Consider the following 26,833-nt stretch of genomic DNA (forward strand, 5'->3'; position numbering starts at 1 on the left):
ACATCTCCAGACAAAGAGGGAACTGCTCCATCTTTCAGGAATAATCTTTGTGCGAATCCGGCATTAAACTGATTGAGATTGAGGAAGCTGTTCTCAGCAAAATGTGCTGCACATAGTTTTACATGTGGATTATAATTTTCGGAAACCGAGTTAAGCATAAATTGTAACCATTGATCTCTAAGTACAGCGTCCCTGGGAAGCCCAAACAAAGATGACTGGACTCCGAGATGAAAATAACAGCGTTTCAACGACATGGCGACAAACACAAACGCAGCTCTTCCTCTTCTCCGTCAGAGCACAACAAGGCCACGCCCCCCTTTTTTGTGTATTCATGTGGGCGGAGGTTAGTCAAAAAACTGTTTTAGTGACGTCATTACTGCAGGAACTAGAGGGATGTAATTCAAACGGGTCGGTTTTTTTTAGGCGAATTCTGTTAAATAAAATATCTCGCTTGGCATTGAACTTTGAGCTTTAGAATTTTACAGATATTATTTATACTCTAACAACAACATTACACACTAACTAAAGTTTAAAACATGGGATCACGAAGAACGGGACCTTTAATGTGAAAGCTCCATTTCACAAGAGGATATGAGACCGTGATAAGGCCGCCTGTTACTGTGATTTAGGGCTGGACAGGTCATGCACCCGCTTGTCTTATGTCTTATGACCATTATAGTGGCTACAACAAATGTGATATTTGATATTTGAATAAACAAAGCACAAAGGCCCATTTGCTCCTGACTGAAGCAGTAGATTTTGCTTTGTAGTTCACTTATTTATGATTCGAACTAAACGAATTGGATCTTATAGTGCCATGAGACCTGTATCACCAGCCTAAGACAAAAAAACTAGTAAAGAGTAAATAGTCACTAGTATGCAAGATTACTGAGCTCAACAACAATATCATATTATCTACGTATATATTAATTTTATAGTGGAACATAAAGGTAGCAGTAGAAAAAAAACACCAGCTTTGCAGAAAATCTTGAGCGTGGATGATAGCGCAGGTAGATACTGGTTTGCACACAATGCTTATACAGACTATGGTTTGCACACAATGCTGTTTTTATCTTCCCAGGAAATTAGAGATCCACAGATTTCACACTGAAAGCCAGCTGCGTAACTGCATTGACTCACGCAGGCTGTTTTCTTTGATAATGAATAGATATAATTCCCTTCACAACATACAGCTCAACTTTAATTGAGAAATAGCATTTGAGCATATAACCAGTAAATATGACCATAACAGCGCAAAATAACAATTTGCAGTTGGTTTTCAGATTGCTCCGGCAAAATACTTTAAAGTTTTAATAATTTAAAACTGAGGTACTGCTGAAGCATGTTAATTGTTGACAGCTATACCGTGCCATAATAGAACACACTGACTTTTCAATGCAGTCATCAGCATATGATGAAGCCACAAGGTAGCATTATTATAAACCTGTTAAAAACACATTACGGCCTTATATATGTGTAAAGTCTTAAGCTATATACACCATGAAACCACTAATATGACATTTTTCATGTGTCATTTCTGCAAACACAATGGAGATAATGAAATTTGATTTGATTTGATCTGATAACACTTTGTTTTGACTGTACTGGACACACTGCAGACATAGAATGAATGGAGTATACATAAAGCAGACTAAATTAATCATAAGACATGTCTTTTCATTGTTATCAGATGTAGGAAACTGTACCACAAGAGTAGTGGTGTCTGGTCTGGCTCATATCTCTTTGGGGTCTGTGCTATGCTCTTAAAAACAGCGTGGTGCAAATGTTTTGCTGTTTGTCATATTACATGCAACTAAGTTCATAAAAAAGAAAAACAGATTCAGTGTTTGTATCTGCCCTTGTCATTGTGCTAGAGGAGTCGTCCCAAGCTAATGTGAGGCTGTCTGTGTTGTTAAATACATTTTCTGGTGACTTCCTGATTGAACCTCAGTGAAAGAGCACTGCAGTTGTCTGCTTCCCTGCATTTTGAAGAAAACTCCTAAGTTTTTTAGGAAGCTGCTGTTGTAACTTGTAATTTGTATTTGTTTTGTGCTTTTCATGTTGAGAAAATTTGTCCCTGCTCCTGATTTATGCTTTATGGATGCATAAACCGTTCAAAGCACCTCCTGATCTTATCTGCGCCGACAACTTGAGAGACAAGATTAGTCATGATGATATTAATTAAACTGGCTAGACATTCATTATCTTGTCGAAGCCGTAGAGCACTGGGTCAGTGGTGCACGAGGACGTCCTGTGTTTCTGTGACTTGATCTTTGGTCATCTCTCTCACACACTCTCATATACTAAAACCTGTTTCCTTCCTGTGATGGCATTAGATAGTGCTACAGGTTCTCAGGTCCTCATGACCACAGACAACTTCTCATCATACTTACTGTAAGTTCTCTGCAAATCCACAAGATAAAACTCTCATGACTGAGATCTAGTTACTGGCTGAACAACAGCAGCAAATGTTTAAAAAAATGTTTAAAGCCTGTGTGGTGATGATGTGAGAAAACACATAGTCAGTGAAGTGGTGCACAGTGCCCTTTTTTGTGTTAGGACTTTTATATTGCTTAGTTTTTTGTTTACTGTGTTGTTGTTTTGTAACAGTATCTACAAAATTACGATGCTGAAAGTTCAATGCAAATGGAGATATCTTTTAAAATTATGTCAGTTTCATGCCTACATTGCTGTAGGCTCTTAGGGACTAAAACAAGTTATTTCCCAGGTTTGTGATGTCACCAACCCCTGATAAACCCCGTCCCCAAAAACATGCAACATAGGGGGCTGGGCCATGTCACGCTGCTTTGGAGTAGAGGAAGAGAATATATGAAAATCTATTCATGTATGAATCGTGTATCTGTCTTCGAACGATTCTAATGGAATCACAAGTTTCAAAATCAATGTTCTAAGATGATCTTAATTCTGTTTCTCGCGTCCCATGCTCTGCATCTCTCTCTCTCTCTCTCTCTCTCTCTCTCTCTGTCTCTCTCTCTCATCTGATCATCAGCTCATCAGCTCCTGTACAGACATGTTTTTCATATATCTATGAAAAAGCGTTAAACAGCTAATTAAAGCTAATGTTTTATAGAAAGTGTACCTAATTTATTGAGTGCATGTAACATGTCATCAAATACCTTTAAATATGGAGTGTCTGTTTATGTGTTCTTTCATTAATTTGCAGGGCTTGTTTTGTTTGTTTTATAGAAGCCTTGGCCAATAAGAGACTAACTACTACTAAAATGTTCCTTAAGTGGACATAACACGTACACAGTTGCTGCCAATCTCATGTGAATCTAGAGTACCTATAGAGTAGTATCGCATCCTTCATATCTCTTAAGAGTCTTTTGTTTTATCAGATGAATACTGAAGACAGATGCGTGTGGGCAGAGATAAAGGGTTACAAGCATGCAAAGCTTTTGCGTAGCGATTGTCTGCAAGCTGGAACAAAAAACGTATTGACTTAAATTTTATTCAATTTGTTTATAAAACATTCGTCACTGAAATGTCATGAACAAACAAATACTCTTGCACAACTCCATTGCTGGTCGAGAGAAACAAACTGCATCCACTCTTACCTTAATGCTAGGTTTTCTGGGAAAGCTGAACAAGGTTATCTTTACCACACAACCAAAAACAGACTTCTTTGGTGACATTGTTGATTTCGTGGTAGTGTTGGGTGATATGGTTTCTAATCGTCATATCGTCAGCCCGTGAGATCGACGATACACGATATTATCGTGCATGGGTGGAGCAAGAGAGAGACTTTTGTTGAGACTCTGTTCTTGTCATAGCATAACTGTTTGGTGTTTTAAACCTTGCAGGTGCATGAGAGAGAGCAAGAAAGAGATGCATTTTAACATAACTGTGGCATTAAACTCAGTTAGTGAGGGCTCATATATTGCACATACAGTATAGGCTGTTCAGATTACTCGTAAAGTGCCATGGAATACCTTATATCTGCAGACGATGTACAGTATGTCTGTTTGTGGATGGAGACTTTGTAACGGCTAAAGCTATGTATTTTGCATGCATCACATTAAAGGGCGGCAGAGCGAATTTATCATCCATAGTGGTTCTCACATAGTCCTTCTACGTCATAGTGTTTGCTATAAATTAAGCGATCAGTCTTTAAGAGAAGGAGTACGTGAGAACCACTATGGATGATAAGTTCACTCTGCCGCCTTGTTATTATTTTGTCTTTACTTTATTTGTAAGCCAAGAAAGAGTTAATCTCTCATGTATGAGAAGAGCGCGTTGTCTTGTAGCAGCCATTAAATATGTGGGACACCAATTCAATATTTTTATCTCTTTGAATTGATGGATTTAACTAGTTATCCAAGTCAAAGCATTACAACTTCTTCTACAGGCTCTAATCCTCATTTGCGCATGTGCGCGTGTGTGTGTGAAATGCGGTGCTGAAGTGAAATAGCTGGGCAGTTTGATAGCCGAATTATAATAGACCGCCTAATAAAAATAATAATAGTTATTATTATTATCATTTAATACATTAATAGGAGAATGAGCCTAATATTGTCTTTACTATCGACAGAGACATCTGCTGTCGTCAATATCTGACTATTGCGATACACAATACTATCATCTATTGGCATAACCCTATTTCGTGGTCTAAAAACAAAAGGATAAATCCTTCTCGTGCAAGTCCTGTGCAGTGCTGCCGATGACATTGATGGATGAGCTCTTGCTCGGGTTGATATGTACACACTCCTCCGGGAAAGTGCCCATATAGGGAAATCTGACTTTTATGATGTCATACAGGGCCATACTCCAAAAAAACTTTCTGTAAAAAGCCCTGACGTAGTGTCTTTGGCACAGAAATATGCTGTCATGCGTCCAGTTAGTTTTTTGAGACTTTGGCCATTTTTAGGATGGAATCCAACGCTTTAGCAGTGTAAATACAAAAGCATAAAATAGCATTAGATTTCCTCTTTAAGTTACACAAATGTTTCATTAACAATGTCTACAAATTTATAAAACTGATCTGATTCTCTCGGATTCTTTGTGTGTTCCCGTTTTGCTTCCTATTCTTAATAAACCGGCCGCTCTTGGCTCCCCTTCTCTTTTGTTTCCCACAAAATATGGTACAAATGTGAAACTATGGTCTTATGGTCTTATGGTTTATTTTAGTTTGTTGACCATTATTGACTTTAATGGCTGGTGCTGAATAATGGCTGAAAATATGCTCACTCAACCGTTCAAATATTTGTGGTAAAATTTTAAATATAAATAAATATACATTCTTTCAAGCAACCGTAAAGACTCTAAAAAATGTTCAATAAATGCTGTTGTTTGAAACATTTTATTCATCTTAGAATCCTGAAAAAAAACTGCTATTAAGCAAAAGTTTAGAAAATTGATAATAATAAGAAATGTTCCCGATCATACATTCAGGATATTAGAAGGATTTCTGAAACATCATGTGGCACTGAAGAAGACACTGGAGAAAAAGCTGCTCAAAATTCTGGTTTGCCATCACGGGAATAAATTACATTGTAAAACACATGAAAATAAAACAAAAATAAAACATCTTTCAAAAGCATTAAAAAGCCTTACAGCCCCAAATGTTTAAACCATAGCATATGTAATAGTAGTATATAATACTTAAAACATTTTTAATTGAGTGATTAACCAGGAGATATATGTCGTATCATTGGTCTGATCAGCTGATGTGCTTTTTTGTATAAAATGACCACAGAGACTGTTTGTTGAAATATGCTGTTTTGGAAATAGCACTGTCTCTCACCATTCTCTGAGCTAGTTCCTCTGTTACTGTTCTTTCCCATCACCTCAAAACCAGACACAGAACTTGCATAGTTCGTAGTTCTCTGTGAGTGTTCTGCTTTTATTCAGGTATTATTCACATATGGAAATTAATGAATGACAAATATAAATCTATATGCCCTTTAACAAGTAATTCTTTCACATTTCCAAGAACTGCAAAGTCATTTCAGATAGCTTGCAGTTAGTACACTAGCTCACTGATGTGTTGCTTGGCCATTCAAATTAGAGGGCTGCTACTAACAGCTCTATAATTATATTCAATTCATGTATTTTGTAATCGCAGTGTTCTGGCCCTGTGAAAACTGTTGCACTCTGAATTTCGTCAGTAGGTGAGTTTCAGGGTCTAGTGTAAAATTAAGCTAGACATGATGTGGATTTCCTGTGTGATTTCCTGTCTGTTTTAGTGTGTGGTATCTGCTCTGTTAGCATCTGAGGTGATCTGGGTCATGACTAGGTGTTAGACAAATTACCTGTCTGTCTAAACAGACAGGTGTGAGAGACCTGGGTTCGAATCCACACCAATGTGTCCCTGAGCAAGACACTTAACCCCTAGTTGCTCCAGAGGCGTGCTACCTCTGACATATATATAGCAACTGTAAGTCGCTTTGGATAAAAGCGTCAGCTAAAAGAATAAATGTAAATGTAAACAAAGTTGCAATTATATTCACTTTAACACAGTGAAATGGATTAAACTCAGATTAACGGATATATAAAGCTTTGCCTGAATTGGTATTTAGTGCTCTTTCACTGAAGCAAAACACACTAAATGCACTAAACACACTAAAATACACTAAATATGCTTAATGTCTTTAAAATGGCACACACTGTTGTCAGCTCGTGCAATTTCCCCAACTCGCAACTTTCAACTGTTTTATGGAGTTGTTGTCTACTGAATGTTTTTTTTAAGATAGATGTTTCATCAGCAGAACATCTGATATGTTGTTAAACTACATTACAATCCATTGAACACACTGACTGCACTTCTAACAGCCTCATTTTATTTCCTGTCAATAAACGTCTGTTATCGTTAATGTCATTGGTGAACAGGGCAGGCCCATCCATCAAGTCTTGCATCTTGTCTATGAGTGAATTGTGATAAGTCCAGTACTAATCAACAAAACAATGTCACGTCTGAGTATTAGTTAAAAATGTCATTGTGGTGCTTGAGTTGTCAATGGAGTAGGGTAGGCACTGTGAAAACTTTGGGTTATAACAACTTTGAGATCATTGAGTGGTCTAGACAGCACGTCATAAACCACTTTCAGCTGAAGTAGAGTAGATTTGGAGGGATAATGACTTGCTGTGCATGTGGAGCATCCTGGGATTTTGGATTAGATATTATCCATTAATCTGTAACAGCTGGAGTGTCAGGAATGAGATTTGTCACCTTGTGAAATTTCTAGTTGCAGGGCGATTGTCAGTTTAGTGACCTTAGCAGCTCTGATTCATGCGGTTCCTGTGAAGAAAGACTTAAATGTGTGTGTGATAAATTATAAAGTGAAAGTGATGAGACATTTGGCCAAGTGTGGTGACCCATACTCTGAATTAGTGCTCTGCATTTATCTCATCCAACGTGCACACACACAGCAATGAACACACACACACCATGAACACAAAGAAGGAATGGTTTTGGAAAGTTTAGGGTTGGTAAGATTTGTGATGTTTTGGAAAGATGTCTCTTAAGCATACTTGGGCTGCATTTATTTGTACAGTAAAAACAGCAATATTAGAGCAATTTAAAATAAAGGTTTTCTATTTTAGTATATTTTAAAATGTCATGACTTCAGTGTCACATGATCCTTCAGAAATGATTGTGATATTCTGATTTGCTGCTCATAAATCATAAAAAGTGTCTTTACTGTCACTTTTGGTTATTTTAATTTGTACTGAGTAAAAAGTAAAAAACTTTCTCCTTTTGAATGATAATGTGCATTGTGAACAGTTTGTAAACAAATATTTGCAAATCACACAATATTAGCATATTTGCTAAACTAAGAGTCAAAAACTAATACATATTACACACATTTAAATTTTGGGGTAAAATAATCAATTTCAATGAGACTCAACTGTTTTTATTGATGTTGTTCAGTTTGGTTTGTTGCATTTTTTTTCTTATCCACCATGATGGATTTGTTTTTTGCACTGAGTGCAGTGCATTATTTTACTGACTTCTCTACAAAGGACATGCAGTGCTGCCTAGAGAAGGTGTCTTAGTTGACTTCAAGAAGTTTTGAAACAAATATAATGCCTCAATATGATGATCTCTGCTCACCCACTCACTTGAAGGTGTAATGAGCTCTCTAGGCATGTTATTTATTGTGCAGCTTAGTGCTGATTCTGTTTTGGTTGCTTTCCCATTCATAGCAATGTGGGAGTTGAGGGACGTGAATTTTACCTGCCTGAACTTGAAAGTGTGCAGCACCGCCAGACCGTTTTTTCTCTTAATAAAGCTCTTTGTTTGTGGCCAGACACACTGAGTGTGGCCAGTGGGATCTTTTTCTATAAGGACTATTTAGTGAAAGTTCTGGCCTTTAGAACAGCTTGGAGGCACACACATCAAAAAAAGGTGCAACATGTGAACTCTGGAACTGATATGAATTCAGTGAAACAGTCGAAGCTCTTCAGCAGGTTATAGGAAGTGGTGAACCCTGTGATCTGACTCATAGCTGTTTTTTAACTTAGTCAAAAACGTTCACAATCATCATGTGAAACAAAAAGAGGTTTATATAGGGCAGGAAAGGTTTTTAAAAACTAAAAGAGTCCTTCTATTAAAGTATTCCAGCTTCTAAACTTCTTAAGGAAAATGGCAAATGTCAGTGTATATATATTCAGAAGATTCATTACACCAGGAAATAAAAAAAAGTGAAATCTCAGTGTGATTTGCAGTTCAAACATGCTGCAGGATGTTTCCATCTGACTGAAAAGCAAAATGAAGACTAATGCTGTGGAAAAGATTAAATGAATCTATTCGGGTTGAGTCATAGGCTCTCAAACAGAGCAGCTTTGATGAAATGAAGCACCAGTGAATGCGAACCCCCAACCAGCTTGTGGTTCATAAACTTGCCTCAGAGGTATGTGCCTCTCACCGCCAGACCTGTAGATAATTGTAGTGGTAAAATCCTTGTCATGTGACTGTTTAAGCATAAACAAGCTCAGGTGTAATGCACTGGAAGAATGATTCACTAAACAAACTGCATTAAACTTCTCTGCAGATGTTCTATGTTAGAAGTCAGATTTGTAGCATGTTGTCTATTTATAAAGATAATCACACTTTTTTTTTTTTTTTTTTTTTGCACCACACATATTATAATTTGGTCTTCAATCACTATTTTAATGAGCACCCTCTCACTTCTGATTAGAATCAAATAGACCATTTTGTTGCTTCCGCACCTTTAAGACTTAAGCAAAAGTAAAGGCCCTTTTTGCATATAAAATGAGCAACAGCCCCCGTAAAAGGTGGTGGACATGCAGCAACAAGAAAGAATCTGACATTCTTCTTGCTCAATCACCTTCTCTTGACTTTCTCATATCCTGTCTTGTCCTTGCTGAAAGCACATTTGGAGTCACATGACTGATTGTTTGTGATGGTGATTTGAGGGGGACAATCATTGTGGTCCAAATGAAATTAGGCCCAAAGGGAGAGGGAGGGACGTCTTTCACATCACCTTTTGTCTTTTGTTGTCCCTCCTTGTCTTCCCCCTCTCTCTCCCTCCTTTGACTCTGACCTCAGTCTGTGTCCTCATCACAGTCTACCTCACCACAATGTGTGATGCATATGAACAAGTACAGAAACGAAAACAAATCAGGAATGGAAGGAGTGTTGTCACACTGAGCACAAAGGAATCCTCAGAATGTGCTTTGTTGTTCACTTGGGCCAGTGTATTTTAGTAATAATGTGAACCTGTAGCATTTGCGTTTATATGACAGGCATGCAGTTGAGATTTTAATTGGATAGTTCACCCAAAATAAACATTTTTATTCAACCCCATGTCATTCAAATCCTCTATGACTTTGTTTTTTTATATATATTTTCATGTCCATTTAATGGAACCAAACGGACCCCACTGCCTTTCATTAAATGGACAAAAACAGTTTTAATTAAATAAATTAAATATAAATGAATCCTTAAAGCTACAAAAGTTACTGATTTCCTTGTTTTCTTTTGTTCTTTGGTTAAGAGACATCACAGCAGCTGGTTTGTTAGGTTTTTTGGCTCCTATGACTTTAAGAGCTGCCACTTCTGATCATAATGCAGATCTGACATGCAGTGTATTTTCTCACAACTCTTTACTTTTTTTCTTTTACCAATTTCTTAAAGGGATCATGCACTGCCTCTGTTTCATATAATGTTTCATATAACTCCTCCCTGAACTTCCGGCTGCCCCGTGTCTCGCTCTCTCATAGGCTCATAGGCATTGCCAATGTATTTTTCAGTCAGAACTCATTTCACCCAGCAGGATTTTGAATCGGCGATTTAGCAAAACCTGTCGGCGAGTGGAAATCAGGGCTAAAATCTGTGTGAACTCGGCATTACAAATGGCTTACTTATAACTGTCTCTGCATAGTGATCTGGCATACAAGAATCAAAAAATACAAAAATACCACCCACTGTGGCAAATATGTTCCTTCTAACCCAAGTTCCCTGTTGAAGGAATGAAATCTGTGATGATTAGACTGTCAGACATAATACATTCCTGTTGAAATTCACCAAACAGAATTTTAAAGAAGATGAAATGACCGCATCGCCCACTAAAGCCCATTCATAATCCCGTTAGACACGAGTCATGATCTGATGAGATCTCATCCCTCATGAGTGGAATATTTATGAGGCCTCGGGCTGCAAGGTGGATAAAATAGCAACTAGGGAGCGCGTCTCCAAAAATCATGAAACATTAATGAATCGAGCTTGCAGGCAGCACCGCTTTAGTCATTATTATATCTGTCATGCTCTCGCAAATATTGAAATAAAATCCATTGATTTTGTGATTAGGGTTTAATGAAATGCCGCTTTAATTCTGCTCACTTTCCTCAATGGCTCTTGAGGATTGCATCTGTTCCGTGATGCCTGATGTAGGTATGTTAGGCCTGACTCTTATCTTTAAGGCTGCCTCATTTTTATGATCAAAATCAAATTGGTTACATTAGGTGGAGCTTGAGTAAGCAATTTTCCCTGAAAGGGATAAAGAATGTATGTATCATAATAGCTTGCCTGTGGAAAGAGAAGAAGAGAAACACATGAAGCATTTTACGCAAATCCATTAAACGTAATGTCTGAAAATGAACATTTGAGTAAAATGTGATCGCTATCTCCTGTGGTTTTTAGATGCTTAATGTTAATCTCTTTTACCAGCAGGGTTCTGCTGATAGATAAAATCATGTTGCTTTTTAAACAATGTTGTCTGTACCTTGTTTAACTGTGTTCTGGAAGTAATGGGTTCTGACAAGTCCTTCCAGTCAAAATAAATTCACAAGCCCGCACACATGCAGGAGTTGCACAAGGGTTTCACATTACACATACACAGAGTCCACTAAATTATGAAGATAAGGTAAAATATGAGCAATACCTAGCACAAGACTGGCTGTGCATTTCGGCCTTATGCTTTTTTTTTTGTCTGAAGACAGACTTGAGCTCAATCAAGTTTACACATGTTTCAGACTTCTTGTAGGAGCACCGAAGGAGAAAGCAGAGTCGCAAGTGTCAGCCAATGAGACTGGAGATGTGTATGCCTGCCCAATCACCACAGACCACAAAGACTGCAAAAGACTGAACCTTCTCAGCTCAGGTAACTTTCCTGACATTCATACAAGCCATAACCCATGAGGGGGGGGGGGGGGGGGGGGGTGCTTCACTTTTTACAGTATCTATAAATACTATTGTTGTTATAAGGCCAAACATATGAGACATAAATGCATTTTTTTATAAATGTAAATAAAAAAATTATGAATAAAAAAATTATTAAATCTATGAAATGTATAAAAGAAAAATAAATAAATGAATGGGTAATGTTTTTCTTTATTTATCTATTGATATTTGTAAATTACATGCCTTTATTTCCTCCCTTTATAAATAATATTAATAATAATATAGTATAAAACAATATTCATATTGATATTTCACATATTAAGAAATATGTAATCTATAATAATATAATACCATAATATTAATTATTATTATACTTAAATAGATAGTAATACATGCCTTACCACTATGAATAATATTAGTAATAATACCATTCAAATCAGAATTAAATGTGCATTTATGTATTATTGGTATTGATATTTGTTGTTGTTGTGTCCCACATGTCTGTATTTTCCTTTGTTTTATGCAGATCCTGATGACATACCAAACCCTACAAAGGATGTGATGGATGGGATGTGGCTAGGTGTGTCGTTAGCCAGTCAGAGTCAACCAGGGGGCCGTGTCCTAGTGAGTTTATCATAATGACCTCTCTTATGTTGGGTCTATAAAAAAACCTATGCACAAAAAGCATTCCTCTTACCATCTTAACATATTATTCATTACTCTATTTACTAGGCCTGTGGCCATCGTTATATACGAAACATGTCAACCAACCTTCGGATGATTGGGAAGTGCTATGTTCGTGGAAATGATTTACAATATAACCAGGCAGACTCTCAGTGGCAGTCATTCGGGGAGATGTGTGACCCCAGAGAAAATCAGAATAGAGAAGGCATGTGTCTTGCTGGGATGTCTGCTGCCATCACTCAGACCGAGATCTTCCTGGGTGCACCTGGATGCTTCAACTGGCAAGGTGAGGCGAATTTGTAACCTGTAAACAGTTTGTTTCTACATGCAAGAATGATGTTAAATTCCCCTCTAATCATTTTCAATATTTTGCAGGAAACACAATTTCACAGTGGCATAACCCTGCAAATAATTATGATGACATTAAGAGCAAGATTCGGGACTTGGACAGAGGGAATATTTACATTGGTGAGGCAGTGCTACAACTTTGCTTTCTGGATTCTCTGGCATTTACTCAGTTTTCAAAACAACATCAACAATGAAAAAAATGTTTTTGATTTAATTGTATTATTTAGTTCAGGGCTGTCAAATCAATTAATCACGAATCATCTCAGCCAAGATATGTAATATATGTGTGTGTACCATATATATTTATATGTATATGTAAAAACACACACATACATGTATTTAAGAAATATATGTAATATATGTTTTAGGGCTGTCAATCGATTAAAATCTGATAAATCTAATTAATTACTCAATGTGGTGATTAATTGATCAAATTAATGCATATTAATCGCCAATCCAATTTGGCTGAGAAATTGGCCACAAAAGATAATTTAAAGCCATTATTGTGTTACATATACATACATTATTGTGAAATATAAATAATAAAAAATATCCTTAGAAAGAATCTATTATTTCATTTTATTTTTGTTTGAACTATCCCTTTAATTATTTTTTTATTCATATGGATTTTTTATTAATATGTACATATAAATATATACATAAGTTGTTACTCTTCATCATATTTGTCATCAGTCATCTGTATGAAATATAAGATGATGGGGGGGGGGGGGGTGCGTTAACTGCACTACCCAACTCACATGAAAGTGCTTATCAATAGTACAAGTTTATTTTTTGGTTTTATGTACTATTTAAGTGTAGAAATAGACTTTGGCATGCATATTATATGCAGTGGGTAGGATTAGGATTGTGGGGTAGATGCGTATTTTATCCACGCCAACAAATTGCGTATTATATTCAAGTCAAACACGTGCGTATCATATCAAAGTCCTCGTTCAATACGTATCAATATCACAAATTTCTGTTTGTATTTTCATGAGACCGGGCTGAACTGTTAGGATATTTTAATCAAATTATTTTTCCTAAACTAATTAATTGAATTAATGTGGTAAACTGACTGCTCTAATATATTTATATTTATATGATATATAATATAAATCATACATAAATGTGAATATCTATATATTTTTTATTTTATTTTTTCAATTTATGCATTTAGCAGACGCTTTTATCCAAAGTGACTTACATTGCATTCAGGCTAACAATTTCCTCCTAACATGTGTTTCCTGGGATTTGAACCCCCAACATTGTGCTTGCTAACGCAATGCTCTACCAATTGAGGAACACACAAACTATATCTGTCTGTCTATATATATACAAACACACACAAATAAATATACACATGTGTATTTATATATGCTTGGTCACTGTTGACTGATTGCTCTTCAGGTTACTCTATAGCTGCGGGTCAAGGTGTGTTGAGCAAAGACAAAATAACAGTGGTAACAGGAGCTCCAAGAGATGAGGCCAGAGGATCTGTGATGATGGGTGAAGTTCATAAAAAGAGTACTGATGATGGAGAAGTCGAAATAAAAGCCACTGTCACGGGAGAACAAGTTGGGTCCTATTTTGGCAGCAGTGTTGCTATTGTTGACCTTAACAATGATGGGTAAAGACAATTCTTGGCTTTTTGTTTCCCCTCAACTAGAGGTCAGTAATGAAGTGAGATTTAACTTGTCTTCATTATTATCCATGTAGCTGGAAGGATCTGATTGTTGGAGCCCCTTTCTATTTCGACCGGAGAAACGACGGAAAAGGGGGGGCAGTGTATGTCTATATGAACCAGGACGGCTCCTTTAGTAACAAAGCTGACGTGGTGCTCACTGGGCCTAAGGACTCAGCTTTCGGCATGGCTGTTGCTGCTATTGGTGATGTTAACCAGGATGGCTTTCAAGGTAGGTTTGTGGGTTTATTTGCTTGCACTCTGTACAATATAACATGCATGTAGTTATTTGTGGCTATTTGCAGAATTAGCTTTTGTGTGCAACACTTCATCTGAGCAGCGCGTTATACAGTCAAGGATATTTTACTCTGCTGCCTTCCTGTGGCATTAGTGAGAAGTATTTTGCCAGTGATCGTTTCTCACTCCTCTGTTCTTTTAACAGATTTTGCTGTTGGTGCTCCATATCATAGTACAGGCAGAGTATCGATATGGATGGGCAACAAACTGGGTATTTCCCAAACACCTAGTCAGGTGAGATGGGAATATAAAGAAGCATTTAGTGTGTTAAGATGTACAATTACTAAAAATAATTAAGTGCAGCACTTAAAAGTCTTAAGAAGTTCTTTTTTTTCTTAAGCAGAAAATGACACTCTTTATGTGAGTGAATAAATCAATAAAAATGAATAATGAATGAATAAATGGGGTTCTTGCTGAAGTCTCATTGATTAGACTCATAGAAAAACACATCTAGGATTGTCTGCGCTGCCTGCAGATTACTGTAATAATCATAATAAGCATCCAATAAGCATTTAATAAGCATTTCATCTCAACCAGCTTGAGATTTGTAATGCACCATGTTTTTGAGCCGTTACTTTTAAAGAGGTTTTCTCAAGATGGAGGAATGATTCATTTAAAATAATAAAAAAAAATTGTTAACATTATACTGTAAATTTAATCATTTGAATGCATCCTTGCATTAAAAGTATTCAAATAAAAATAATAAAAGTATTAAATCCTTTACATCAAACTGAAACAAACTGCAGTGTAAGTTTGGTTTTACACTATTAGAGGTTATTACTGATTATTTGATTGTCAGTTTGTATGATTGTTTTATAGATAGTCAGTTCATTGCTCTTATATTAATTCCTCAGGTCATTTTTGGAAAAGACATCCCAGGTGGTGGGTTCCACACGTTTGGCTATTCCATCAGTGGTGGCATGGATGTGGACAGGAACAGTTACCCAGACATAGCGGTTGGATCATTAGATGACCGCGTGGTCTTGCTAAGGTTATTTGAATGTGTCACAATATTTTACTGTTTTACATATTTTAGTTGTATAGCATCAAGGTACAAGACAAAGACCAAGATTAATAAATCAGTTATTATATCACAGTTGTAAATTATTGTACTTTTTTCACACCTGCAAAGCTTTATCTCACTCTGTTTTCTTTCATTTCCTTCTTATAAGAGCACGTCCTGTGATTCACCTAAAGAGTTATCTTACTGTGACACCGGAGGTTATCAAACCAGAAGAGTGTGATGACTGGTAATGAATCCTTCAACATCTTACTCCAACTTTCACAATATAATAACTGTCAATTATTTCCCAAAACGTAAAATATGGATGGATCCGAGATGGATCAGACTCTCTCAATAGGACCAGTTGACAACACTGACTGTTTATAGACTGATTTAAAAACTGCACAAATCACTGCATGTTCAAAAATAAATAAATAAATTCTGGCTGTAAATAAAAACCATTGGCATAATTAAAGTAGATCTAAATGTTATGCTGAAATCTTTAGTTTTCAAAATTTAACCTCAACAGTTGTAATCGTAATACTGATTATGTTTTTGAAAATCTTTTGTAATGTCAAAATCAGTCAATTCTGCTTTGTTTTCCTCATGCAGTATTGAAGCAAAGGTCTGTTTGACCTACACATTCAGCACTGGAAGTGCCAGTTCCCAGAAGAGGATTAGTAAGTCCTGGATCTCCATTATTATCCTAAATATAAACACAAACTCTCTAGATATTATTGTCATGCAAAATGTACGATTCAGTGTGCTGTTCCACATTCTGACCGTCAGACTTCAGGTCAGACACGAAGTATCTCTAAGAAAGATCTGTTGTTTCCTCAGCCTTTCAATATACAGTGGAAGCCGATCAGCAATCGTCTCGGAGCCCTCGTGTTCAATTCCTTGACGGCAAAGCTTCCAAACACACTGGCGAAATGTCTGTTGAGGCATCTGAAGTTTGTCGTTCTCTGAAACTCAAGCTAGTGGTAAGACACAAGACCATTCTTTGAATTGCCATTTTATTCTTTATGACTGAAAGCCTCGTATTTATTAAGTGGGTTATTTGGGTTGTGATCAGATTGTGCTAATTGTATTCACAGTCCAAGACGATCCAAGACAAGGTTGCTCCAATAGTTTTCTTGCTGAGCGTGTCTTTGGTGGAGCCTGTTCCCTCCAGCGGGCAGAAACTAGAAGACATCAATGCCTTTCCTGTGATCAGCCAGAAAGACACTCAGCCTAAAAGAGCTGAGGTACATTTGATGGCATATTTTGCTCGCTCAAACACAAATGATGTTTTCATTGCACAATGTCTGCCCTTCAGAACCTGCTCACATTCTCGCTTCTTTTCCACCAATGTCATCTCGTTCTTTAGATTCACATTCAGAAAGCCTGTGGATCAGATAACAAATGTGAGAGCAACCTTCAGATGACGGCTGCATTCACAGATGAGCAGAACACACCGTTTCCCACGTAAGCCCACTAGCGGCCTTCATGTGAAAGGGAAAGATGACTGAATAGTGCATACATTTTTGATTGAATATTTCCCATCATGCTACGAAGGAAGAATCTAACCAAATTTAATTCTTAGGTCCTTTCAAGTATGACCCATTTTTGCTCATGAACACTCACCAATGATCCAATCACCTGGACTGGACTTGGATGGAAATGCTGATAGATGTGATGTGAACTGCTAATATGTGTGTTTCTACAGGAGGAATGGCCAGCAGATCTTCCTTTACACTACTGATGTGAAGAAGCTGAAGTTGATGGTGAATGTTTCCAATGTCCCATCACAGGACAGGATAGCAGAAGATGCTTACAGTGCTTCCCTAAATGTCACCTTTCCCACCTCGCTCAGCTTCTCCAGCGTAAACCCCAAGGTAAGATCAATAGATGTCCTCAGAAATGTCACCTTAGTTCCTTCTGCGGTTCAGTCCATGACAGTTTCTCAGGTAATAGTCTATATCAAAGATGACCGATTAGCAGACCACGACTCAGATCTAGACCCTAAATTGATAATGTCTTCTAATGTTTCTCATAAACTAATATAATCATAAAACAAAGCGTATGCAGTCTTAATCTTTTGTTTCTGTATAGGCAATAGTTGTATTATAGCTCCTTCAAGCAACAACTGTACACTTTTTTTCCTTTTTGCAGTGTATACTAAACAAAGCAGTATTTTCAACATTGATGATTTAAAAAAATTGAGTAGCAAATCAGCATATTAGCATGATTTCTAAAAGATCATGTGCACACTGAAGACTGGAGTAATGGTGCTAAAAAATCAGCTTTATCATCATATAAATAAATTACAATATACCAAAGTAAATGAAAATAAAAATCAATTATGTTTGATTTAAATTATTTCACATTATTACTGGTTTTACAGTATAAAAATATATCTAGCCGTTGTGAGCATAAGGAACTTTCAGAAACTTCTTAGAAACCCCAGACATTTTGTACATAAGTATATTTAGACTGCAAACTGAATTTGTTTGGTTCTTGTTTTTGTTTCTTGTAGATCTTGACATGTGAACCGTCTGATGGGGCGGTTCTGTGTACACTGGGGGACCCCTTCAAAAGTAATCAGAGCGTAAGTATTCATTGGTATCAGTGACTTGACATTCATAGGTTTTAAGCACACTTACCCCGAGATTTAACACCAGACATACCATATTAAATGGGAGACTTCAGGGTTATTTATTGGATACAGGATGTAATAATAAGAGGTGAATTTAATTAACAGCGTTGCAATGAAGTGCATTTCTAGAAGCAGATGTAATTAATGTGAAGATGGATGTCTTTATTTTTATTGGGTACTTCTGTCATTCACAGGTGGAGTTTGAGATCATCTTTGAAACGACAGGAATCACAATAGGAATGCAGGAGATTCAGACTGAACTGCGGCTCTCAACGTATGAGAAATCTCCATGATTTTCTTCAGATTCATAAATAGACTGAACGTTTGGGGAGAGATGTTGTGCAAAAAATCAATATCTCTTCTAAAGAGACAGAATCCTGAAGAGAAACTATTGTGTGCACAAGTTTACATAACCTGTGCAGGATCTCTAAGATGATTAGCATTTTATTTAAATTAGAGAGATAAAATCTAATGAAATGTTACCTTATTCGTTCATCAATTCCCTGAAGAAGCTAAATAAAATGTATTTATATATTATACAGAATACAAAAAATCACTGGAATTATGATGTTCAAAGGTTTACATGTCCTTTTTCTTAATATTATATGTAGCTTGTATTTGTATGAGTCTGTGTAATTTCAGTCACTATATCAAATATAGCTTCAGGGTACTACTATATACAAATCAGTCTTATTTTTCAGTTTGTGTGGTTTTTTTTAAACATAAACATCTGGCAAATTCTGTAAGGAGAATGCAAAGTTGAGCAGAACTGTATATAGAAATAATATCCTTAACCCACCCACAGGAAGAAATCCAGTTCGTTAAAACAGGGTCAAAAGCATTCAGTGATTTACTGTATGCAGATCTGCAGATTTAACCTCTAGCATATGGCTTATATGCATATGAAAGAACAATTTTCTGTAAAAGAGGTTTGTTCAAAGAGTATGAATCAGATTTGGACTCTGGCTGATGATTTCATCTACACTTCTCAGGCGGAGCGATCAGAATGATCTACGGCCCCTGTCGAGAGTACTGATGGTGGAGTACGAACTAAAGCCCATCTTTAATTTGTGAGTTATGTGCCATTTCCATCCTTGGCTTAGAGCATTTCACCGGATCTTTTCTCTACCGCTTTTCAAAGCTACAGTATGTTATAATGATTCATGTTACACTTCAGTATTATACAGACATTTCACTTTTTTCACATTAAAATCAATTCATTTTGCAAATAAATTAATTAGAAAATTTCTATTTTTCTTGTAGCCATTTAAACCATTTTAGCACAGAATTCAGTGGAAAAGTGAAAGCAGAATCAGCCATGAAAAGTACCAGTGACATTGGAAGCCCAGTGGAATTCAACTTGACGGCAAGATGTTTTTTACAGCCTACATTCCTAACTAGCTGTGATGTGTCAAGTCTCTAGTGTTGGACAGTTTGTCTGTCCACACCGTAACAATACTATATGACACAGCACAGCTTTTGGGAACATATTTGATGTTTAACATGCAGCATTGTGGATCAATGAAATTTCATGGTAGGCGGAGCTGTGGAGAAACCAAATGACTTACTAAATATTTTGTTGTTTGCCGCAGGCACAACTGATTAGGACATAATATCAGACTTATTACAACATGCCTAGTTAGGAAATGGTGTAAAGATGGCTGCACAACAAGTGTAAAAATAAGATGACATACGGTGTTCTAAAACATCGCATCTTATGCAAAACAAAAACTTCAAAAAAAGAATCAAGATAACATGCAAACAAAGACTAAAAGATAGATTGTGTAAAGGCAGTTTTTCAGTAACAAGTTCTTGTGTCGTTTGAACTGCTCTGAAAAAAGGCTACACTGTATCTTTGAATTTGATTGGCTGAGCTGGATTGTAGTAAACGTATAGGACCACCCCTAAACTTAAAGGGTTACATCACCCCAAAATTTTGTCATTAATCACTCACCCTCATGTCATACCCGTAAGACCTTCATTCATCTTCTGAACACAAATTAAGTTGATAAAATCCAAGAGCTTTCTGATCATCCATAGACAGCACGGGGATTACCGTGTTTGAGACCCAGAAAGGTAGTAAGGGCATCATTAAAATAGTCCATGTGACATCATTGGTTTAACCTTAATTTTATGGAGCTACAAGATAACTTTTTATAAACAAAATGATGACTTTATTCAACAGTTTCTTCTCTGCTGAGTCAGTCTTCGAAACACGCTTTATGTACAGTGTACATCTTCCTCTGTTTGTGTCGTTGTACTTTCATGAACACATGTTGAAGACCTTTCTGGGCTTTAAATGCATAAGTTTCATTGCTGTCTATGGAGGGTCAGTCAACTCTCAGATTTCATCAAAAAATAATTTGTTTTCCAAAGATGAACAAAGGTCTTATGGGAACTACGTGAGGGTGAGTAATTAATGATAGAATTTTCTTTTTTGGGCAAACTATCCCTTTAATCGTCAATGAGGCATAAGTAGAATGTACAAAAATGTAAAGAATATGAATTACATACAAACTAGGCACCATTTTGCCAGAATGTAAAATTGTTTGGCAATTTGGTCATTGTTAATTGCGATGTGCCCTATGTGTGATGCCTGTGCTTGTCCTAGCTGTGGTGCTACGTGACTCCTTTTTAATTTTTATAATTTTTTTAAACCTAAAACAAGTTCTTTACTACGTAAGTCAGTAGGCACAAACAGTTTTCTTGACACAATCAGTTTGCAATTAGTCAAAGTAATTGTTTTGTTTATTTTGTCTGCAGGTGACTCTTTCTGGAAAACCTCTGGGAAATCTGGGGTATCTGGAAGTGGTCTTTCAGTGGCCTTATGCTGTGGCTAATCAGAAGTGGCTGCTTTATCTGTCAGAGATTGAGATGACAGGAACCTCCAAGACATTCTGTGTCCCTGAAAATAAAGTCGTAAACCCCCTTAATCTGGATGTAAGTGCTTAGATGTTTGATTGTCACTGATTGTTTTTCTGCAGTACGGTGTTGATGACAGAGCAGTTTAGCACAATACTGCCTTCGAATCGTTGTGAGAAGCAGCAGCAGAGATCATGCTGGGACTGGGACCTCCTCCATTCCCAGAACTATATTACCCACAGCTAGCACTGCAATCTAGTTCAGTGTACAAAGCAGAGTGGGAATTATTTCAGAAAAAGTCCATCTTCTAATATGAAATATAGGGTGGTTTGGAGACTATCCATCTCTCTGTGCCTATAAGTCAGTGTGACATGTGCTTGTGCTCTATAGGTAATTGCACTATGATGGTTCGTTCGCGGCGCTATTAGCAGCGCATGCGCAGCTTGTGAACAGCTCTGTGAACTGTTTCATCCTGTCAAAAAGAGTTACTCAAGATGTGACGGAGCATGTGACTTGTTGAATGTAGTGAACGAATACGATCTTCTCGAAGGTGAAAGAGTTGAATGAACTGATACATCTCGTTCGTGAATGAAATGAATGAGAGTATACAGGGTCAGTGAGCCAAGCATGTAAATCTCGATCAGCAAACAGCAGATACAAAGCGCAGTTACTGGTGCACATACGCTTGTTTTCATATTTGGAATACAGAACATAACTCCACGTTTCATCCCCGATAAAACCTCGTGCTTTGTTAATCTGAACAATTTATTTAGACTATTTATTTAATGCGATCATGCACACACTAATAAAGCCAAATCAGTTTTTGTCACAAGTAAATACGTTCGTTGACTTAAGACATAACACATAAGACACTCTTTTTCGCCAACTGCTGGCGTATTTGTGTAATATGAAGAAATGGTCACTGAACAAATCAGTGAATGAATCATTTTGCTGAACGAACTGAAAACCAACGAATCTCTTGAAATAATCAACATTTCCACCACTAAATTCCATGAAACATAAATGGATTATTAAAAAAATTTAGTTTTTAGTGACCCGCCCCAACCCGCCCCGCGATAAAGTGCCAATTTCTTAACCCGCCCCGCCCCGACCCGCGGGTTAGGAGATGACCCGCGCATCACTAGTGTGTACCCACCATTACAAATTTCGTTCATGATGATGATCTTTGCAAACATTTATGTTTTATGAAGCCAAAAAACAACTACCAGAAGTCAAAAACTAAACGTAGGCTATATAAAAACAATTAAAAAATTATCGAAAAATATAAGTTAGAATACCACAATTGTAAACAAAGTGAATTAATGATTTCCTGTTCATTGTGATGATATGATCATGTGCCCCACAACCTCCATAATTCAGTTTAGCCATTTTGTTAGCAACCGAATGTGTCAAGATGCATAAAAGCTTTAAAAAACTCACAAGGGTGTATTACTGATGTATTTTATGTTGTAGAACAAAACATAATATCTTGAGAGTTTGTTAACCACTGATCTTATTTTAGGCTTTTAAAAAAATCCCATTTGAAAAACCCATTGACTTGCCATTGAACTCATTTTCAGGTTTTTGAAAAGACATCATCCCTGCAGCATTTTATTGCCATGCACTTAATATAATGAGCTTGTTAATGTGATGGACGTGTTACCCCCTGTGGATTAGGTGTCAGAGCGCAAGACTAGGAGGAAAAGAGACGTGAGCTCCTTAGAGTCTGAACAGACCCTCCCGAAGCTGCAGGCCGTCCAGAGGAAACCTTCTGCCAACCTGGTGAGTATATCCGTCTCCTCAACCATTGTTTTGTTGCTAGGCAACTGGATGATACTGGCATGACATGTCTCCTCTGGTACTTTGCATGATGTAGTATGCAACAGAGATTAGACACAGACAAAATGAAGAGTGTTTTGGCTGTCATTGCTCACTCTCTCTCAATCTCAGGACTGTGTCACAGGTAGTGCCCTCTGTCAGACCTTCACCTGCCCCTTGCTGGGCATGGACACCTCGGCCAATCTCACGGTCCGAGCACGCGTATGGAACAGCACGATGCTTGAGGTCAGAGCTCCGCTTTCAATTCAAACTTCACTTCCTCATCTCATTACTGCAGGCTTGTTGCATGCCAGGCTCTCAAGGATAAATCCAACACTTGCTTTGTGACATTTCTTCCAAGTTTATGAGGGTTTAAGTGGTTTCATATTTGTTACACTAGGTGCAGTACTTCAAAATATGCAATATACTTTGGCTTAAAGTTGATACAGTGGCCCCAAAAAGTATTTGAACACTTAAAACTTGCATTAGAAGCAAGGGCATCTGCAAACAAATGATGCTAGACTTTTTCTCATAGCCACCTTAACTTTTGTAAGCCATTACTTTTATTTAACTGGTCGCAATGTTATTTTAGAGGATGTATGAAGGCATATGTATTTCTTCACATTAACTATGGAAATGTTCCACTTATTTTGAATACATCTAAAACCTAACTTTATTTTTAATTGCTTTGTATAATGTGTAACATATATAATTTGGTTTGATCATTAATAATTTGTATTTGTGACATTTAAACATTTCTAACTGTGGGTTCTTCCAAATATTTCTCAGGGGCTGAAGTATGTGGATATTTTAAATGATCTAATTTGTGAAATATATTAAGAATGTTCAAATGCCTTATTTTTTTTCTTTCTAGCAGCACTTTAATAATTTTTCAGATATTTACTGAATAGTTTTTTTAAAGGAAAGGAAACCAATTGCAGGCCATACTACAGAAACTATTGGGGCTTTCACACCGGAGGAAACTTTCCATAGTTCCTAGAACTGTTGGCAGAAGTTCCCGCTTTTTGGTGTGTTCACACTACAGGAACTAGGAACGTTTCAGTTCTAGGAACTCAGTTTGTGGGAACTAAATTAGCTCCTTCTTCAGAGTAGAGTCTAAAACAAGTTCTATAGGCACTACCAACGATGTATAAGTTTACAGTGATTGGCCAAACACATACGAAACACCGGCTACCCGGCATTTTTAAAAATCATTGTAAAAATATTTACTCCCCGAAACATTAAAAACAGTGATAATGGCATTTATCTGTTGTCTGCAGTGTTATGTTCTTTTCCCATCCTTGATGATATGTAACACTTCAAGTTGTCCCAGGAGATTTAGTCCAATTTTCACGCTCTTTTACTCACATAAATTGTGCATTTACATTGCTTCTCCGTTATCGCTTCGAAGTTCCTTCTGCTGGTCCAAATGCAACCAAGAAAACGGTCCATGGTTCCCTAGGAATGACCCTGCTGGCTAGTTCCTAGAATTACATGGTGCGAAAGCCTCTTATTAGTACCCCTGGTCTGTATGAGCTATTTAGGTACAGTATTTTTGAGAAATGTAGCAATGTAGGAGTTTTCAATCTGTTCCTGTAGCCTCACCAGCACTTCACATTTCAGACGTTCCCCTTATTTAACCCAGCGCTATCAGTTCATCAGCTGATTAGTAGAGTACTCCGTGTCCTGAGCTGAGTGTGTCCAATATAACTGTGGGAAAAACGGATCATTTAACTGACACTCTTGTTCAACAAAGGAACTAATCCGCATTCAGCTCACATAACGGTCTTTTATCATATTGTGAACTAGGAAATCATTATAATGAAACAGAATTATGAGAAGCACAAATGATTAGGTCACCTCCTAAGTCTTTTGATCATTTGGCACGTGACCGATGCAGTGAATGAATCGTTCACGAACGACTCATCACTAGAAACATCCCAGTTGTGCAGTGCTGTACATGATGCCCATTCTGAAGTTCAGAAAATAACATTTTTGCAGCTCTCTTTTTACAGGACTACAAGGGTGCAAGAGTACTTGTGTACGGTAGAGCCACACTGAGTCTAAAAACAGACAAACCAAGCATCAGGATGAGCAATAACACCCGTGAGGTACAAACACAACATCTCCGAGTTTCCTCTTCTATCTGGAACTCTCTCTTGCATACATTTAGCATAAGTGAGGGAAAATCAAATAATTATTAAAATGAGGCAATTTCCTGTATATGTTTTCTGGTGCATTAGAGATTAATGAGGGTAAACATCTTTTCTGTGTTTAGTTTACAGTAGGTATAGACCCTGCAGAGGGGGAAGAGCTTCGGTATGAAGTGCCTCTGTGGATAATCATCGTGTCTGCGTTGGCAGGAGTGATTCTGCTGGGACTGATTGTCATTTTACTGTGGAAGGTGAGGATCCTTTTGTACTTCACTGCTCCACACTTTCCTTTTGTTCACACATCTGCGTGTTGTTCTAGATGGAAGGACACAATTAACAACTTTGACAAATGCTTTGACACCATAAACAAAGTGTGAAGTTTCTTTTTTTACTTGCACCTTGAGAGAAACAACACCACACACTGCTACACATTTTAATCATCTTTTTCTGTGAGGCAACATTTCACACATTCATAATGGAACTTTGGTGCCTGTAAGCTTATCGATCATAACTATATATTCTGTTAACTGTTGATGATAAACAACATTATTAAAATAGTAAGCCACAGAATGAATTATAATTCATTATTTAAGCGTTTACAAAAGCAACTGAACATACAAAAACAGTGAACCGTGTTACACACACAAATCACCATCCAGGTAACACATGACAGAATAAAATACAATAAAATTATGCTGTATGTATGTATTAATAAAAAATAATAATAATCTGTCATCATAGACTTAAAAAAAAAACTAAATAAAAATCACCAAAAATAATAATAATTAATAAATAATTTTTTTTGTTGAATAGAATATAGTATTTAAGCATAAATGATGTGTAATTCATTCTTTTCACTTCCCAAATCACATTTTTGTTGCAGTCAAATTACATGTATTTTTTATGTTGAATGTTTTATGGTGTCGATAGATGCTGCACATGGATATATTTTATATCAAAATTCACTTGAACCAGAAAAGCAGCTGATTCAAGACTAGATCAATTCCTCCAGCCATGGCTTGTGTTTTGTTTGATCGCTCATATCTGAATCCTGTTCCCAGTGCGGTTTCTTCAAGAGGGCCAACACCAGAGAGCTTTATGAGGCCAAGGCCCAGAAAGCAGAGATGAAAACACAGCCATCTGAAAATGACCGCCTTACAGAGGAGGACTGAGATTCGCTCTGACACAAATAGCGAATCCGTAGGTGCCACCTCCAACAGCTCTCTAGCTAAAACACTCGGCTTAATTAACAATAATATATTCCATGCAAGCTCCGCTAATACTGTCTTTCTTCTTCCCTTTTGAGACACAACGCTTGCCTCGTCTGTTTTCAAACTCTCATCATTGCTCTCAAAAACACTAGAGGTTGTTGTTTTTTCCCCGAAACAAATTGATATGTGAGACTCTTTGTTATGTCCTCAGGCTTGTGATGCTGTTATCTTGGAGATAGAATGATGTTTTAAAAAATCAACTGTATATTGCTTTAATCCAACTTCTGAATGCCTTTTCTTGCTTTGACAAGACTAATAACTTCCTTCTACGTTACCATGTTCTTTTCTTTTTTTGGTAGTTTGGGGCTTGCTTTCAACTGAGGCAACAAACTCCTTCTGATCACATCTTTTCTTACAGAGATACCAAGCTTTCTTTTCACCCCCTCACAATCTGCAGCTGAATTTTTAACACATTTTTACACGCTTGCTGTATTTCTTAATAATTTGCTCTCTTCATAATTTCACTTGAGTTT

At 37.0% G+C, this 26,833-nt stretch overlaps 1 protein-coding gene across 2 annotated transcripts in view; it reads left to right on the plus strand.

Annotated features, from left to right (window-relative positions):
- The window catches only part of LOC132147750 (integrin alpha-3-like), a 29,329-nt gene that overhangs the window by 1,941 nt on the left and 555 nt on the right, over window positions 1–26,833 (plus strand). The window contains exons 2-25 of one of the 2 annotated variants that reach the window (XM_059557105.1): window positions 11,458–11,585; window positions 12,132–12,229; window positions 12,338–12,575; window positions 12,665–12,757; window positions 14,045–14,264; window positions 14,354–14,550; window positions 14,761–14,849; window positions 15,470–15,606; window positions 15,788–15,865; window positions 16,231–16,298; window positions 16,459–16,601; window positions 16,716–16,865; window positions 16,988–17,085; window positions 17,327–17,495; window positions 18,137–18,208; window positions 18,451–18,530; window positions 19,249–19,326; window positions 19,520–19,622; window positions 21,020–21,196; window positions 22,796–22,900; window positions 23,069–23,182; window positions 24,952–25,047; window positions 25,215–25,340; window positions 26,151–26,289. In XM_059557105.1, the coding sequence (XP_059413088.1) occupies window positions 11,458–11,585; window positions 12,132–12,229; window positions 12,338–12,575; window positions 12,665–12,757; window positions 14,045–14,264; window positions 14,354–14,550; window positions 14,761–14,849; window positions 15,470–15,606; window positions 15,788–15,865; window positions 16,231–16,298; window positions 16,459–16,601; window positions 16,716–16,865; window positions 16,988–17,085; window positions 17,327–17,495; window positions 18,137–18,208; window positions 18,451–18,530; window positions 19,249–19,326; window positions 19,520–19,622; window positions 21,020–21,196; window positions 22,796–22,900; window positions 23,069–23,182; window positions 24,952–25,047; window positions 25,215–25,340; window positions 26,151–26,261 (2,968 nt within the window). In that variant the 3' untranslated portion in view covers window positions 26,262–26,289. The remainder of the gene's footprint in view (window positions 1–11,457; window positions 11,586–12,131; window positions 12,230–12,337; window positions 12,576–12,664; window positions 12,758–14,044; window positions 14,265–14,353; window positions 14,551–14,760; window positions 14,850–15,469; window positions 15,607–15,787; window positions 15,866–16,230; window positions 16,299–16,458; window positions 16,602–16,715; window positions 16,866–16,987; window positions 17,086–17,326; window positions 17,496–18,136; window positions 18,209–18,450; window positions 18,531–19,248; window positions 19,327–19,519; window positions 19,623–21,019; window positions 21,197–22,795; window positions 22,901–23,068; window positions 23,183–24,951; window positions 25,048–25,214; window positions 25,341–26,150; window positions 26,290–26,833) is intronic. The other variant, XM_059557103.1, reaches the window with a different exon arrangement.

The sequence above is a fragment of the Carassius carassius genome, chromosome 1, assembly GCF_963082965.1.
Source record: "Carassius carassius chromosome 1, fCarCar2.1, whole genome shotgun sequence".
Taxonomy (NCBI): domain Eukaryota; kingdom Metazoa; phylum Chordata; class Actinopteri; order Cypriniformes; family Cyprinidae; genus Carassius; species Carassius carassius.